This window comes from Aquarana catesbeiana, linkage group LG01, assembly GCF_042186555.1.
Source record: "Aquarana catesbeiana isolate 2022-GZ linkage group LG01, ASM4218655v1, whole genome shotgun sequence".
NCBI lineage: Eukaryota > Metazoa > Chordata > Amphibia > Anura > Ranidae > Aquarana > Aquarana catesbeiana.
Window position 1 is genome coordinate 826,202,227 of NC_133324.1, and position 16,200 is coordinate 826,218,426.

Sequence of the window (16,200 nt, forward strand, 5' to 3'; positions counted from 1 at the left end):
ATGGCTTGACCTTTATACGTTCCCTTTTAGACTCTATGATTTTGGTTATTGAAGGAGATTTCTAAAAGAGCTGAGTGAACTTGGGTGAACTTTGCATGTCATTGAATGAAGACAATATAGCATCACTGAGCTAAGTAAAAAAATGTACTCCTTTAGTTAATCAACATTATAAATATTTCCATACATCAAGCTTTGATGTGGATCATGTGGTCTCCTCAAACAGTTCAAAGAGACTTTCCAGATTTTTGGTTAAAAAATTATGGGATTCCTAGCCATAATGTTTTGAATTTTAAAGTTGACACTACTTTGCTGTAATCATCAAGATCAAAGTAAAGTCTCAAATCTTGGAAACATTTTAAAGGGTAAAACACACACTTAGTTAAAGAGACCCTGTCTGCAGCATTTTGTGCTTCAGTCTCATTTCCAGTGCTATCGCTAAGCTAGTTAAATTATCTGTATGCATGATTTTCTTAAAAGATTTACTCTATTTAACATTGGGAAAATACTATCAGTTGCAATGATGAAGTGAGCAGTATAGTCATGATGACGTCAGTGCTGCTCTCTGCATCATTGTTTGTGAGTGTGGTACACTGTGGTCATGGGCGTAGCATAAGGGGTTGCAGGGGTCACTATCACAACCTAACCCTAGCTCTATGGGGCCCCTGCAGCCTCCCTGTCATATTATCATATCCTCCACAAAGTCCAGCTCCGATCTGCCCTAGGGCCCCACAGCCACGCTCCAGTATTGCGCTTCCACTTTGCCTTCCACAGTCCATACCCCTCTATTCTCATTGGCTGGTGAGAAGCTATGAGCCATTTCCTGAATGAAGAGGAGCATGGGGTGAGAACAGCCCAGGATGGGGAAGTGTCTGTGCTGTGTGCTGGCAACATGGAATGGTAACCAAGCTCAGCTAGTTAAGAGGAGGAGAGTGCTGTCCTGTAGCCACAATGGGACTAATGTCATTGCTGAGGTATTGGCTAAGATCAAGTGTAGTATCTGTTCTTATCAGTTTCCAGGAGGTGGTGCTTGCTTCCGTCCCTGATCTATGGCGAGATAGAGATGGGATGGCGGGTGCTATGCAAAACCTGCTGGAGTAAAGGTGACCTGGACGGTTCATAGCCGAAAGGGAAGCCTTCTGATGTGGATGGAGAACCACAGGGTCTGAACCGGAGGGTCGGGACCCTGGCCTTCTGGCCTGGATTGGGGCAGATCTAGCTCCGGACAGTTATTCGGGAGAGAACGCTGGCTCCCCTTTCTCCCACCGGAGGAGAGGCCAGTATTTCCCAAATGTAATTAGGTAGGAGGGACGGAAAGATGGTGAAGCCTGATGGTAAAGGGCTCTTACCAAGCTTCCAGAACTCCATGCCTTTCTGCCTGGGGTGGGGTCTGCTGTGGTCTGGGCTGGGGGCCAGGGTTGGTCTTTGAAAGCCTATGGAGTAGTGCCCCTGGAGTGGCAGTCCAGGGGTGCCATAAAATCACTGTGAGTGCCAGTCACTTTGATTTGAGGCACCACGGTCACTGCACCATAAAACACGCTTTTTTAGCACCTGCCTCTTGGGCCAGGCCTTTTGGCTAGGACCAGAGGAATTTTTTATTCCTGGCCGAAGGACCTGGTCATTGTTTTACACAATGGCCACCTTTTTTCACTCTCCTCTCCACTATCCCTTCCCCACTTTCTATTTATTTTCTTTTTTTGATTGAACCTATGCTTTGTTTTGTCACGTCTTGTACACGTTTGTCTCACTGTGTGACGAATAAAGGCGGGTCCTCGGGCCAGACCTGAAAGTCATGGGAAGGGGTGGACATGGCCTTCTGGCTTCGTCTGCCCTAACCCATGGGGTCTCCCTTCGGGGGATCCCTACCTAGTACTTGGGTGCTTTCTGTTTCGGCAGACCTTCCAGAGAACAGGGTCTGTCTGGTTTCGGCCAGATAGACCATTGTAAAGTACCTTTGTCCAGGGGCATCGCTAGGGGGTGGCTTTTGGGGCTATAGCCCCAAATTTGGGGTCAATAGCCCCGAGTCTCTGCAGGGGTCCCCAAGGGGAGGGGAGGCTCTCTGGGGACCCTGATGCAAGGGAGAGGCTCTCTGGGGACCCTGATTTTAAGGCAGAGGCTCTCTAGGGACCCAGATTTAAGGGGCAGGCTCTCTGGGGACCCTAATGTAAGGGGGGGGCTCTCTGGGAACCCTGATGTAAGTGGGGGGGCCCTCTGGGTACCCTGATGAAAGGGGGAGGCTCTCTGAGGACTCTGATGTAAGGAGGAGGCTCTCTGGGGACCCTGATATAAGGGGGGGCTCTCTGGGGACCCTGATGTAAGGGGGGCTCTCTGGGGACCCTGATGTAAGGGGGCTCTATGGGGACCCTGATGTAAGGGGGGCTCTCTGGGGACCCTGATGTAAGGGGGGCTCTCTGGGGACCCTGATGTAAGGGGGGCTCTCTGGGGACCCTGATGTAAGGGGGGGCTCTCTGGGGACCCTGATGTAAGGGGGCTCTATGGGGACCCTGATGTAAGTGGGGGGCTCTTTGGGGATAGATATACACACATGTGTATTACTGTATATACATATGTATGCCCGCCCAAGCGTATGACTTTCCTTACTACGCTGCCATGGGCTCTAGCCCCAGATCTTTTGTAGACCTAGCAACGCCCCTGCCTTTGTCCCTGTCTGGAGCCTAACGCCCTGGGGGATCACAGAATTGGCACGTCTGTGTACCCGTTGCACTTTTTTGTGACTCTTTATGTGTGTGCACATTTTTTATGCACCAGGTGAAGTTTTTGGGTGTGTTATGCACGCCATAGGCTTTCAATAAAAAAAAAAGAAATTTGATGCCTTTTACATGACACTCTTACGTTCAGATTGCGCGTTAATACTCACATCCCCTGGACTTGCGAGATAATGTACATAATGTGTATATGTATGCGAGTGTGAACATATTTCTGTAAATACTTTGTTCCGTATGTTATCTTTCCAGTTAATGTTCATTGCTTTGAATCTCGTGTGATAAAACTCTGTATTTTTGCTTAACTGAGACGGTCGGAAGATGTGACAGGAGATATTAGAGTTCCCACAACTGTTGGAGAATTTGATGGAATGATTTTCGTGTTTTACACGAAGACCGCGCAGGCGCGGCGGCAAGAGGAGTTGGTGTAGTAGTTGGTGGCTTTTACGTCGCAATCCGACGTGCAGGAGAAAGCCCTTGGTTGGAGTTTTGATAGGTTGGAGATTATGACAGAACACTGGCACGCTGTACGTGAGGACCTGCGTGGCGCTTAGCCCGGTGGATGCCGGGAGATGTAGTCTTGTAGGGCTGATTGTGCAGAGTGCTGTGAGGCCCGGTGCTGGGAGTATGATCTCATGGCTTCCCTGTTCTCCTCTCTCCGGGGTGTCCGAGACATGTACTGACCGCCAGTGACCGACAGGTAATACTAGTGTGTGCCGGTTACAGATTGTGCGGGTCACGTGATTGTGTGTGTGTCCTGGGGGGCCTGACAGCTGCTCATAGGAGCCTGTGTGCGTGTCATATACCTGTATACAGTATGTGTATATATATATATATATATATATATATATATATATATATATATATATATATATATAATATAGGTGGTAGTATGGGAACACATTACATGACTTCCTCATTCACTACTCCTGTCAGTGAGATGTACAATAAACATATTCTCTCTGCCTTCCCTATGGGATGTAAAGTCAGATTTCCTCTCATCATTTTAATCATTATTCTGTAAAAGAAATAGCATCCCGTCACTGGTGTCAGCGGGAGGAATATCGCCCCGTCACTGGTGTCAGAGGGAGGAATATCGCCCCGTCACTGGTGTCAGAGGGAGGAATATCGCCCCGTCACTGGTGTCAGGGGGAGGAATATCGCCCCGTCACTGGTGTCAGGGGGAGGAATATCGCCCCGTCACTGGTGTCAGCGGGAGGAATATCGCCCCGTCACTGGTGTCAGCGGGAGGAATATCGCCCCGTCACTGGTGTCAGCGGGAGGAATATCGCCCCGTCACTGGTGTCAGCGGGAGGAATATCGCCCCGTCACTGGTGTCAGCGGGAGGAATATCGCCCCGTCACTGGTGTCAGCGGGAGGAATATCGCCCCGTCACTGGTGTCAGCAGGAGGAATATCGCCCCATCACTGGTGTCAGCGGGAAGAAATAGCATCCCGTCACTGGTGTCAGCGGGAGGAATATCGCCCCGTCACTGGTGTCAGCGGGAGGAATATCGCCCCGTCACTGGTGTCAGCGGGAGGAATATCGCCCCGTCACTGGTGTCAGCAGGAGGAATATCGCCCCATCACTGGTGTCAGCGGGAAGAAATAGCATCCCGTCACTGGTGTCAGCGGGAGGAATATCGCCCCGTCACTGGTGTCAGCGGGAGGAATATCGCCCCGTCACTGGTGTCAGCGGGAGGAATATCGCCCCGTCACTGGTGTCAGCGGGAGGAATATCGCCCCGTCACTGTTGTCAGCGGGAGGAATATCGCCCCGTCACTGGTGTCAGCGGGAGGAATATCGCCCCGTCACTGGTGTCAGAGGGAGGAATATCGCCCCGTCACTGGTGTCAGGGGGAGGAATATCGCCCCGTCACTGGTGTCAGGGGGAGGAATATCGCCCCGTCACTGGTGTCTGGGGGAGGAATATCGCCCCGTCACTGGTGTCAGGGAGAGGAATATCGCCCCGTCACTGGTGTCAGCAGGAGGAATATCGCCCCATCACTGGTGTCAGCGGGAAGAAATAGCATCCCGTCACTGGTGTCAGCGGGAGGAATATCGCCCCGTCACTGGTGTCAGCGGGAGGAATATCGCCCCGTCACTGGTGTCAGCGGGAGGAATATCGCCCCGTCACTGGTGTCAGCGGGAGGAATATCGCCCCGTCACTGTTGTCAGCGGGAGGAATATCGCCCCGTCACTGGTGTCAGCGGGAGGAATATCGCCCCGTCACTGGTGTCAGAGGGAGGAATATCGCCCCGTCACTGGTGTCAGGGGGAGGAATATCGCCCCGTCACTGGTGTCAGGGGGAGGAATATCGCCCCGTCACTGGTGTCTGGGGGAGGAATATCGCCCCGTCACTGGTGTCAGGGAGAGGAATATTGCCCCGTCACTGGTGTCAGGGGGAGGAATATCGCCCCGTCACTGGTGTCAGGGGGAGGAATATCGCCCCGTCACTGGTGTCAGGGAGAGGAATATCGCCCCGTCACTGGTGTCAGGGAGAGGAATATCGCCCCGTCACTGGTGTCAGGGGGAGGAATATCGCCCCGTCACTGGTGTCAGGGGAAGGAATATCGCCCCGTCACTGGTGTCAGGGGGAGGAATATCGCCCCGTCACTGGTGTCAGGGGGAGGAATATCGCCCCGTCACTGGTGTCAGGGGGAGGAATATCGCCCCGTCACTGGTGTCAGGGGGAGGAATATCGCCTGGAGGAATAGTGCCTCGGTGGTCAGTGGCATACAGAAAGAAGTTGCGATAGAGAGGACTTGGGGCTGGGCCAACATCCCTGTGTACAATATACAGAGCGCAAGGTTCCCCCTTGGGGGATTTTAAAGGCTCTGATGGTGATATAATACCAAAAAAACAGTATAAATGATAAATACAGAAATGTATTGTAATATATACAGTTTGCAATTTTGACTCAAAAATAAACAATGAAAAAATTCATAAGAAGAACGTGGCTGATACAATTACACATCAATATGATACACTTGTTAGATGCTGTAGGGGGTCAAAGAGACACCACATGGAGTGCAGACTCCACAGCCAACGCGTTTCAGAAATTACTTCATTCCTCAGGAGGTATCAATGGATCAAAGCATTCATGTTTCTGAGTGGTGTGGCTGCCGAGCAAGAAAAACGAGTATGTATATAAGTAATATAAAACCACCCTTCAGCTGTAAATAACAGCAAAAAAGCTGTTTGCAACAACCACAGATAAACAGCAGGGGAAAAAGAGGGTTTAATACTAAACTGGACGGGTAAACAACCTAGTCACCAAGTAGCTAAGGTGGGGATACATATAGAGAAAAGCATGATTGACGTAGCAAGTAAGGGGGAAGATATAATGTGAGTACAGCCATAAAAATAATGTTGTATAGGCTCTAAGGTCAAAAAGATAATTGACATGCATACTGAATGTATTTGGTCCTATGCAATGCAAATATACCAGCCATCTAAAAAAAAAGAAACTAAGAGCAAAAAAGGACATCACATTATAACTTGCCTAGAAAAATCATGGATTAAAGCATCCCCTGGATAGTGGTAGAGACCACCCTGCCGAATAGCACGTGGAGGTGACCGAGCAAGCCCAGCTGAGCACCTTAAATACCCCTTAGGTGTAGCAGACATGCTGTCACAATGCCCTGCGGCGCGTAGTGCCATGCTGGGCTGGTGTGCGTTCCACTGCTGGCCCCCCGTCACTGAGGGCAGAGCCGGGACCCGCATCATGTACCCGCCGACACACAAATGGGCGGAGCCAGGGCAGTGCGGCCAGAACATCACCAAGGGTTGCTAAGCATCCCAAGGGAGGAAAGACCACTGTCCGGTAGAGTTGCATGATTAATCGTTAAGAATCGCTATCGCAATTTTTTCCCCTTTGCGATCTTGAAAAAAGTATTTCTTGATTCTTTCTGTGTAAAGAATTCTCTCTGCTCTGCTAAAGCCAACAGCCCTCAAAAGAAAGGAGAAAAAAAAGAAAAACGGGCAGGCTGCCAAGAATCACAACATTCTTAAGCAGTGAAACTTAAGTATAAACATTGTAACAAGTTGTCCTTTAAGATCAAAGGAATACACTTTGGTGTGAAAATGAGGGAAGTTTTACCATTTAAACCTTTTTATGACATCTGTTGGTTTCAAGTTAAAATATTTTTTTTGTTGCTAGAAAATTACTTAGAACCCCCAAACATTATATATATATTAGTAGAGACCCTAGAGAATAAAATGGTGGTTGTTGCAATTCTTTATGTCACACTGTATTTGTGCAGCAGTCATTCAAATGCAATTTTTGGGGAAAAAAATTACACTTGAATTAAAAAAAAACAAAAAACTTACCAGTAAAGTTAGCCCAATTTTTTTTTGTATAATGTGAAAGATTTTATGCCGCGAGAATTGTGATCTTTTTATTCTAAGCAAAAAAATTGTGATTTTCATTTTGGCCAGAATCGTGCAGCTCTACTGTCCAGCAAAAAACTCACCTGAGATGACACCTGCCATCTTTTGCTATTGCATGGATGGCCTGGGTGCGAATATTTTGCCATAATTCTCCTTACCTGTGAGTGTTGGCCACAATAGCGGGTCATGATGTGTGTGGTTGTGTTATCCTTAGGATTCTTAGAGGTGAATAGTAAGGACTGTCTATTTGGGATGGTGGCAAGTTTTGGAGTAACCCCTGGCTCGAAGTCTGTCATGTAAAGCATTGGCCTCCATTTTAAAGGTAATGTCGCTAGAGCAGTTCCTGCAAATCCGCAGGTACTGACTATAGGGGATGGAATCGATTAAAGGTTTGGGGTGAAAACTACAGGAATATAGAATGGTGTTACCCGATGTTGGTTTGCGGAAAAGAGTGCTTGAAAGTGTCCCATCCAAATCCTTGGAAACTAGGACATCCAGGAAAGGTAGGGATGTAGGATCTGAATTTAGTGTGAATGTCAAATTGAACTTGTTGGATTTCATGGCCTGCAAACAACGGTGGAGGCCCTCCTGTTAAAAATTATGATTTAAATCAAGCCTTTTTACTAATGATTTGAATTATGATTTAAATCGACTTGATTTAAATCAAATCCACCCTGATACAAGATGTATTCTGATTGGACTAGGTGGAGATTGCCATTTCCCTGCCTCTTTATTTGACCCAATCAGAGATCACCTTGTATTCGTTGAGAAAATTGCAAAATGTTTGGTTAATGGTGTCCCTCTAAAAGGGGAACACCTGTGGTTACTATGCAGCAGGACAGCCCCTCGGCATGGGACCTGGAAGACTGCAGCGATCTCCGCTTTCACAGCGATCCCTCGGGTATGAAAAATGCATACTTACATTGCTCCATAGTTTTAGTGCCCTCTGACCAACCACCTAAAATACAGCCAGAGGAGGCTGTCCACATGTCACAATGTTTTGTGCTGTGGCAAATTCAAGGCAACATGCTAAGCTGTCAGTTGGTATCGCCCGTCAATCTTGGCCATTCAAGTCAATGGGGCCAAATACTTGGCTTGCAGCTGTGACGCATTAGCCCCATTGTAAACTAAACTACATACAGTACACAGTGCTGTGTTCCGATAGTGGCACAGACTTCCCTTCCCGCTCCCGAAATAAAATAGGCTGAATGATGCTCAGCCATTCATGAGAAGCTTTGTATTATATAAAGGATTACAAAGCTTCTTCTGGTTGGTTGTGGCAGACATTATGATGTCATCCGCCAGCCTGCCCGCCTCAGTCAATCCAAGGAAGATTTGTTTTCACTCATGCAGTACAAAGCTTCCTGTGAATGGTTGAGCAGCGCCCGGGAGTGGGATGGGAAGTGTCTGTCCCACTGCTGGAACACAGCACTGTATAATGTATGTAGTTGAGGCTACACATAGTTAATACAGTGCGCCTATCAAGTGCACCTTTTAGGGAAGTAGTTTGTTTGGGCTGGCTTGGCCAAAACCAAATGAATTAAAGGGACGTTATTTTGCAGTTGAGCGAGGGATTTGCCTAGAAGCTGCGAATGATTACAAGCCATGTCTTTTCTGTCTGTTACCTACCTAGCAAAGGTCTTGTGAATAACATTTTCTAGAGCATTTAGCTTGATTTTGAGATCTGTTTGAGATCCATCCTTTGCAGTTGACCTCCTTCTGACCTGTATTTGACCTCCTAAGCTGCATTGAGCTGCTTCAAGCTATGTTTTCAGGGATAAAAGCAGTTCTGAAACAATCAAAAGCCCATGTCCACAGGCCCTAAATCGGTGACAGCACTGTAACATTGATTTTCTCAGAGACTAAAGAGTGTGTTTTATTTTTTTAGGATTGCACCTTTTATACTTGTGCCACTAGCAGCGATGGATGCTCCATGGCGTCAGGGTGGCAGAGGTCGAGCAAGAGGTCGAGGTAATACTATCAATGGAGGACCGGCTCCGGCTCCAGGCCCAGCAGCTGCAAGAAATGCTGCCTACTCAAGAGATGAATTAAATAGTGTTTCCAGACCTGGTCCTGGAAGAGGGAATGTTTCATATGCTTCTGTAAGCAAGCCCCCGAGTGCTCTGCAGGCAAGTGAAGGTAATGGTAAGTAGTACTACATATGTAATTAAACTTATCAGTCATCTGCATACATTAGTGGATTGTGTAAATCACCCTAGATGTTATGTATTGGTTGCTTGCCAAGAGGCCAGTATGTAATGACATGTGGTACCCCATAGCATGTGACAAAACAGACCGTTCTTGACTCAGATGCTTGGAGGTCTCATGTAATTTTGGGAGAAAAAAAAGGGGAGCTGTGTAATGCTCTGAATCGTGCTCCACACCACCTCTTACTGTAGCCTAAATGGACAACTGTCACACAGTAAATTGCTGCAGTTTTACTGTCCATTTAATGTAAATGGGTCACTTCTCCCTTACAGTATCAACAGTATGACCTTTTAGGTATTTGGGTATGTCATTTCTAGGTCTGTGCTTCTCTATGCCATGCAGGTAGATGATGGGTGGTGGGAGCGCTCGGCAGGGTGCCCAGCTTCCTGAAAACATCATAGCACCCTGCCTCAGTACGCCTCACAAGGGTCCTCAGCAATGATACAAGCAGTGGGCTGGGTGTTGGTGGAAGTGATGTAAATAGCAAAGTTCCTTAATGGGTGGGGGTCAGCCTGGAGGAGTGTGCGTTCTAGGTAGGCGAATGACCACACAAGATTCTGAGCCTCCATGATTTAAAGAACTGAAATCCAATGAATGAAAGAGACAGGCCAGGGATAGTTGGGTCTGGGAAAGGGTTAGATGTTGCCGAACATCCTCCAGCCTGGAAATAAGGTGTGCTCTTTTTGGACTTACTGCAGCTTCCAATGCACACTGTGAGAAGCTCACCGTGTGCTTCAAAATCAGTAAGCAATTTAAGTTTGAGGGCCAATGGCTTCTGCTGCTCTCTCTGAGCCACTAAGGAGGCAGAGAGCCTGGTCAGCAGCTACTCTCGTACACAATGCTGGCTCTGGTAGGTATTTGGGATGGTAGGTATCGGGGGGGGGGCCTGTACACGCACATGAACTTTTAATGGCATCCAGAGTCTTAGTCCGTAATCCGTAATATTGAGTTGGCTCACCCTTTGCAGCTATTACAGCTTCAACTCCTCTGGGAAACCTGTCCACGAGGTTTAGGAGTGTGTCTATGGGAATGTCTGACTATTCTTCCAGAAGCGCATTTGTGCAGTAAAGAACTGATGTTGGACGAGAAGGCCTGGTTCACAGTCTCCGCTCTAATTCATCCCAAAGGTGTTCTATCGGGGTGAGGTCAGGACTCTGCAGGTCAGTCAAGTTCCTCCACCCCAAACTTGCTCATTCGTGTCTTTAACCACTTCCCGACCAGCCACTGTAGTTTTACTGTGGCAGAATGGCATGGGTGCGCGAAACGACATAGCTGTAAGCGGGATAGCAGGCGCGCGCGCCTGCTGCATTGCAGGAGAGCCGATGCTCGTGGCTGGCAGTTGCACGCAATCGTGGGCACGAGAGGCAGAACAGGGACGTGTGTGTGAACACACAAATCCCTGTTCTTTAAGCTGAGGAGAGGCAGATCGTGAGTTCCTAATAGCTACGAACCACAATCTGTCATCTGCTATAGTCAGTTCCCTCCCCCCCATAGTTAGAACACATAGTCAGGGAACACAGTTAACCCCTTGATCTCCCCTAGTGTTAACCCCTTCCCTGCCGGTGACATTTACACAGTAATCGGTGCATTTTTATAGCATTGATCGCTGTATAATTGTCAGTGGTTTCAAAAATGTGTCAAAAGTGTCTGATGTGTCTGCTATAATGTCGCAGTCCCGATAAAAATCGCAGATCGCTGCCATTACTAGTAAAAAAAAAAAAATAATAATAAAAATTCCATAAATCTATCCCCTATTTTGTAGACGCTATAACTTTTGCGCAAACCAATCAATATATGCTTATTGCGATTTTTATTACCAAAAATATGTAGAAGAATACATATTGGCCTAAACTGAGAAAAAAAATAGCTTTTTTTTAAAAAAAATTGGGGATATTTATTATAGCAAAAAGTACAAAATATTGTGTGTTTTTAAAAATTTTTTATTTCTTTATTTTTTCAAAATTGTCACTTTTTTTTGTTTATAGCGCAAAAAATAAAAACCACAGAGATGATCAAATACCACCAAAAGAAAGCTCTATTAGTGGGAAAAAAAGGACGTCAATTTTGTTTGTTAAAGCAGTCAGTTAAAGCAACACGGTGCCTAATTGCAAAAAAATGGCCTGGTCATTGAGCAGCCAAATCTTCCAGGGCTGAAGTGGTTAAGGACCTTGCTTTGTGCACTGGTTCAAATCATTTGGTGGAGGGGGGATTATGGTGTGGGGTTGTTTTTAATGGGCTTGGCCCCTTAATTCCAGTGAAGGGAGCGCTTAAGACATCAGCATACCAAGACTTTTTTTATAAAATTTTATACTCCCAACTTTGTGGGATCAGTTTGGGGACGGCCCCTTCCTGTTCTAACATGACTGCGCACCAGTGCACAATGCAAGGTACATAAACACATGGATGAACGAGTTTGGGGTGGAGGAACTTGACTGACCTGCACAGAGTCCTGACCTCAACCCGATAGAACGCCTTTGGAATAAATTAGAGTGGAGATTGTGAGCTAGACCTTCTCATCCACATCAGTGCCTGACTTCACAATTGGCTTCTGAAAGAATGGTCAAACATTCCCATAGACACACTCCTAAACCTTGTGGACAGCCTTCCCAGAAGAGTTTAAGAGAGTATATGTTTTTTTTTTTTTTTTCTTTTAACCCATCATACTTGCCTATCGGACTGATGCAGCATCTGTCCCCCGTCATCTCTGCACTGAGAATCGAGCCATTGAACACCGCCGATGGCTCGGTTCTCACAGATCCCCGAGCAGAGAACTGCTGACTGTCAGCAGCTCTCCTCTCTGCTCCTCCGTGCTCGTTGGAGCGCTGAGCTGTGGAGGGGCGTGGAGCTAAGAGACTGAGACAGGCATCCGTCCAGGCACCTGGCGGATCCAAACTTTATTGTTGGGATGACGCAGTGCCTGAACTTCAGACCGCTCTCTGCTGAAAAAGGGTCACAGGAGTGTAAAATGAATTGCACTCCTGTGACCCATAAGAGAAGCCCAACCAAACGAGCTCAGGCTGGACTTCTCTTTTAAGCTGTTATAGCTGCAAAGGGTGGGCAAACTCAATAATGAACCCTACAGATTAAGACTGGGATGTCATTATTTATTTTTATTTATTTATTTCAGGTACTTATATAGCGCCGTCAATTTACGCAGCGCTTTACATATATATATATTATACATTTACATCAGTCCCTATACCCTCAAGGAGCTTACAATCTGAGGTCCCTAACTCACATTCATACCTATACAGGATCCAATTAACCTACCAGCATGTCTTTGGAGTGTGGGAGGAAACCGGAGTACCCGGAGGAAACCCACGCAGACACAGGGAGAACATGCAGACTCCAGGCAGGTAGTGTCGTGGTCGGGATTCGAACCAGCGACGCTTCTTACTGCTAGGCGAGAGTGCTACCCACTACACCACTGTGCCGCCCCAGTCATTAAAGTTCATATGCGTGTACAGGCAGGTGTCTCAATACTTTTGGTAATATAGTGTATATGTATTCTTGTTTATACACATCTGATGCATTTCCACTGTATGTCAACAATGCTCTTTAGCTACAGTGCCTTAAAAAAGTATTCATACCCCTTGTAATTTTCCACATTTTGTCATTTAACAACCAAAAACATTAAACCACTTTCATTGGGATTTTATGTGATAGACCAACACAAAGTGGTGCATAATTGTCAAGTGGAAGGAAAATGATAAATGATTTTCACATTCTTTGCAAAATAGCTCAAGCTCTGTCAGATTGGATGGAGAGTGTCTGTGAAAAGCAATTTTCAAGTCTTGCCAAAGATTCTCAATTGGATTCAGGTCTGGACTTTGACTGGGCCATTCTAAAGGCCCGTACTCTCGATACGAAAATCGGATGGAAAAATTTGTACGATGAGCTGTCTTCCGATTTTCGGATCGTTTGTACGGTGCTTTTGACAGCTGATTTCGCTTTTTCATCAGACAAAAGCTGGATGTGCAGACTGTACATTTTTTGTTGGATGTGAACTCAACGTCCAATTTTCATTTTCATAAGTACGGTTTTCGTACGAAAAAAATCGCAAGAGCAAGACTACGTATGATCAGAAACGAAAGAATACATACAAAACTATTCAACACATTATGTCACTTATGACGTATTCTGTTGTACGAAAAATTTCGTATTGTGAGTAACCTCTTCACTTTCAACATGAGACTAGCATGCCACAAAAAACGGACGTTCGGTCGTCCGAAAATCTGATCGTGTGTAAGAGGCTTAACACATGAATATGCTTTCATTTAAACCATTCCATTGTAGCTCTGACTGTATGTTTAGGGTTGTCCTACTGGAAGGTAAACCTCCACCCCAGGTTTTCTTCTAAGATTACCCTGTATTTACTCCATCCATCTTCCCATCAACTATGACAAGCTTCATTGTCTCAGCTGAAGAAAAGCATCACTACAACATGACGCTACCACTGTGTTTCACGGTGGGGATGGTGTGTTCAGGTTGATGTGGAGTGTGAGTTTTCCGCCACACATAGCGTTTTGCTTTTAGGCCAAAAAGTTAAATTTTGGTCTCATCTGACCAGAGCACCTTCTTCCATATGTTTGCTGTGTCCCCCACATGGCTTCTTGCAAACTGCAAACTGAACTTCTTATGGCTTTCTTTCAACAATGGCTTTCTTCTTCTTGCCTCTCTTCAATAAAGGCCAGATTTGTGGAGTGCAAGACTAATAGTTGTCCTGTCAGTTTAGGTGGACGGCCATGTCTTGGTAGTTTAGCAGTCATGCCATACTCTTTCCATTTTTGGATGATGGATTGCAGGGCCGTCTTTAATATTGATTGGACCCTGGGCAAAAATTTTCTTGGGGCCCCCCCCATTCAATTTCACTCTCCACCTGCTCTGAGACATACAATAAATGGCAGTAATGCCGCGTACACACGAGCGGACTTTACGGCAGACTTTGCCCGGTGGACTTTATGACGGACTTTCCGAATGAACGGACTTGCCTACACACAATCCACCAAAGCTTGTCGAATTCGTATGTGATGACGTACGACTGGACTAAAACAAGGAAGTTCATAGCCAGTAGCCAATAGCTGCCCTAGCATGGCTTTTTGTCCGTCGAACTAGCATACAGACGAGCTGACTTGTCGACCGGACTCGAGTTCGACAGGTAGATTTAAAACATGTTTCAAATCTAAGTCCATCCAACTTTTGAGAAAACAAAGTCCGCTGGAGCCCACACACGATCGAATTTTCCGACGAAATCCTGTCCGCCGGGCAAAGTCTGCCGTATAGTCCGCTCGTGTGTACGCGGCATTAGACTTAAAATCGGTTTACTGTATCAGATCAGGCAGCAATTGCGATTGGTTGCCAGTGGTTACAGCATATCATTACTGCTTACTGACTAGTTGATAGAGGTTACAGCACACATTACGGCTCACTGATTAGTTGCTAGAGGTTACAGCAAATTATTACTGCTTGTTAATTGGTTGCTAGAGATTACTGTACAGTAATACTGCTCACTGATTGGTTGCTAGAGGTTACAGCACATCATCACCTCACTGCAGGGGAGCCTGATATACATATGAATGTCGTCTTTATTTACATATCAATGCCGCCGGCCGCAGCTATTTACTTAGTAATGCCGACACTATTTACATATGAATGCCGGTTATTTACATGTAAACACAGGGTCTGCCCGTGAGTCATCTTTACACAACAATAGGGCAGAGCTGGGCAGCATTAGTACCAGCACTTCTCACTGAGATATCAGGACACAGCACAGGACTAAAACTTCAAGGGGCAAGGGATTTTAAACTTGGATAGTTGGCAAGTATGGTGCAGCTGCTTTGGGCCCCACAACAGTGACAGGGCCCAGGGCAGCTGTCCCTTTTGCCCTGCCTTAAAGACGGCCCTGATGGATTGAACAGTGCTCCGTGAGAGGTTCAAAGCTTTGGATATTTGTTTTATAACCTAACCCTGCTTTAAACTTCTCCACAATTTTATCCCTGACCTGTCTGGTGTGTTCCTTGGCCTTCATGATGCTGTTTGTTCACTAAGGTTCTCTAACAAACCTCCTGAGGGTTTCGCAGAACAGCTGTATTTTATACTGAGATTAAATTACACACAGGTGGACTTTATTTACTAATTAGGTGAATTCTGAAGGCGATTAATTTCCACTAGATTTAAGTTAGGGGCTGAATACAAATGCACACTACACTTTTCAGATATTGATTTGTAAAAGATTTTGAAAACCATTTATCATTTTCCTGCCACTTCACAATTATGTGCCACTTTTTGTCTTGCTCTATCACAATATTTCTCAACTCCAGTCCTCAAGTACCCCCAACAGGTCATGTTTTCAGGCTCACCATTATTTTGCACAGGTGATTTGATTAGTTTCACTGCCTTAGTAATTACCACAGCCGTTTGATCTGAGGGAAATCCTGAAAATATGACCTTTTGGGGGGTACTTGAGGACTGGAGTTGAGAAATGTTGGTCTATCACATAAAATCCCAATAAAATAAATGTTAAGTTTTTGGGTGTAACATGACAAAATGTGGAAAATTTCAAGGGGTATGAATACTTTTTCAAGGCACTGTATCTCATCATCTGGAGGCAAACGGTGCTGTTAATTTCTTTTGTTCTATATGTACTTGACTACTTTTTTTTGTTGGTTTTTGTATTTCTGCCCAGATTTGTGAGGCCAGTGTCTAAAAACTGTTTATAAAAAATGTCTCTTAATAAAGAATATCGGATAAAAAAAAAAAAAAAAGTAGGTGGGAACAGGGGCTGGGCCGAGCGCGTTGACTTGGGCGCAAGTCCGCATATGTTTACCCATGGCATGCGACTTGCTATGGGGGCACACCGAGAAGAGGAGGAGCCAAGAGCCC

The 16,200-nt window shown here is 46.1% G+C and overlaps 1 protein-coding gene across 2 annotated transcripts in view; it reads left to right on the plus strand.

The window, feature by feature from the left end:
- The first annotated feature begins 3,235 nt into the window (after positions 1 to 3,235).
- Positions 3,236 to 16,200, plus strand: part of NFXL1 (nuclear transcription factor, X-box binding like 1) — a 154,972-nt gene continuing 142,007 nt past the window's right edge. The window contains exons 1-2 of one of the 2 annotated variants that reach the window (XM_073608484.1): positions 3,236 to 3,420; positions 8,999 to 9,249. In XM_073608484.1, the coding sequence (XP_073464585.1) occupies positions 9,033 to 9,249 (217 nt within the window). In that variant the 5' untranslated portion in view covers positions 3,236 to 3,420; positions 8,999 to 9,032. Of the gene's footprint in view, positions 3,421 to 8,998; positions 9,256 to 16,200 lie in introns of both variants that reach the window. The other variant, XM_073608483.1, reaches the window with a different exon arrangement.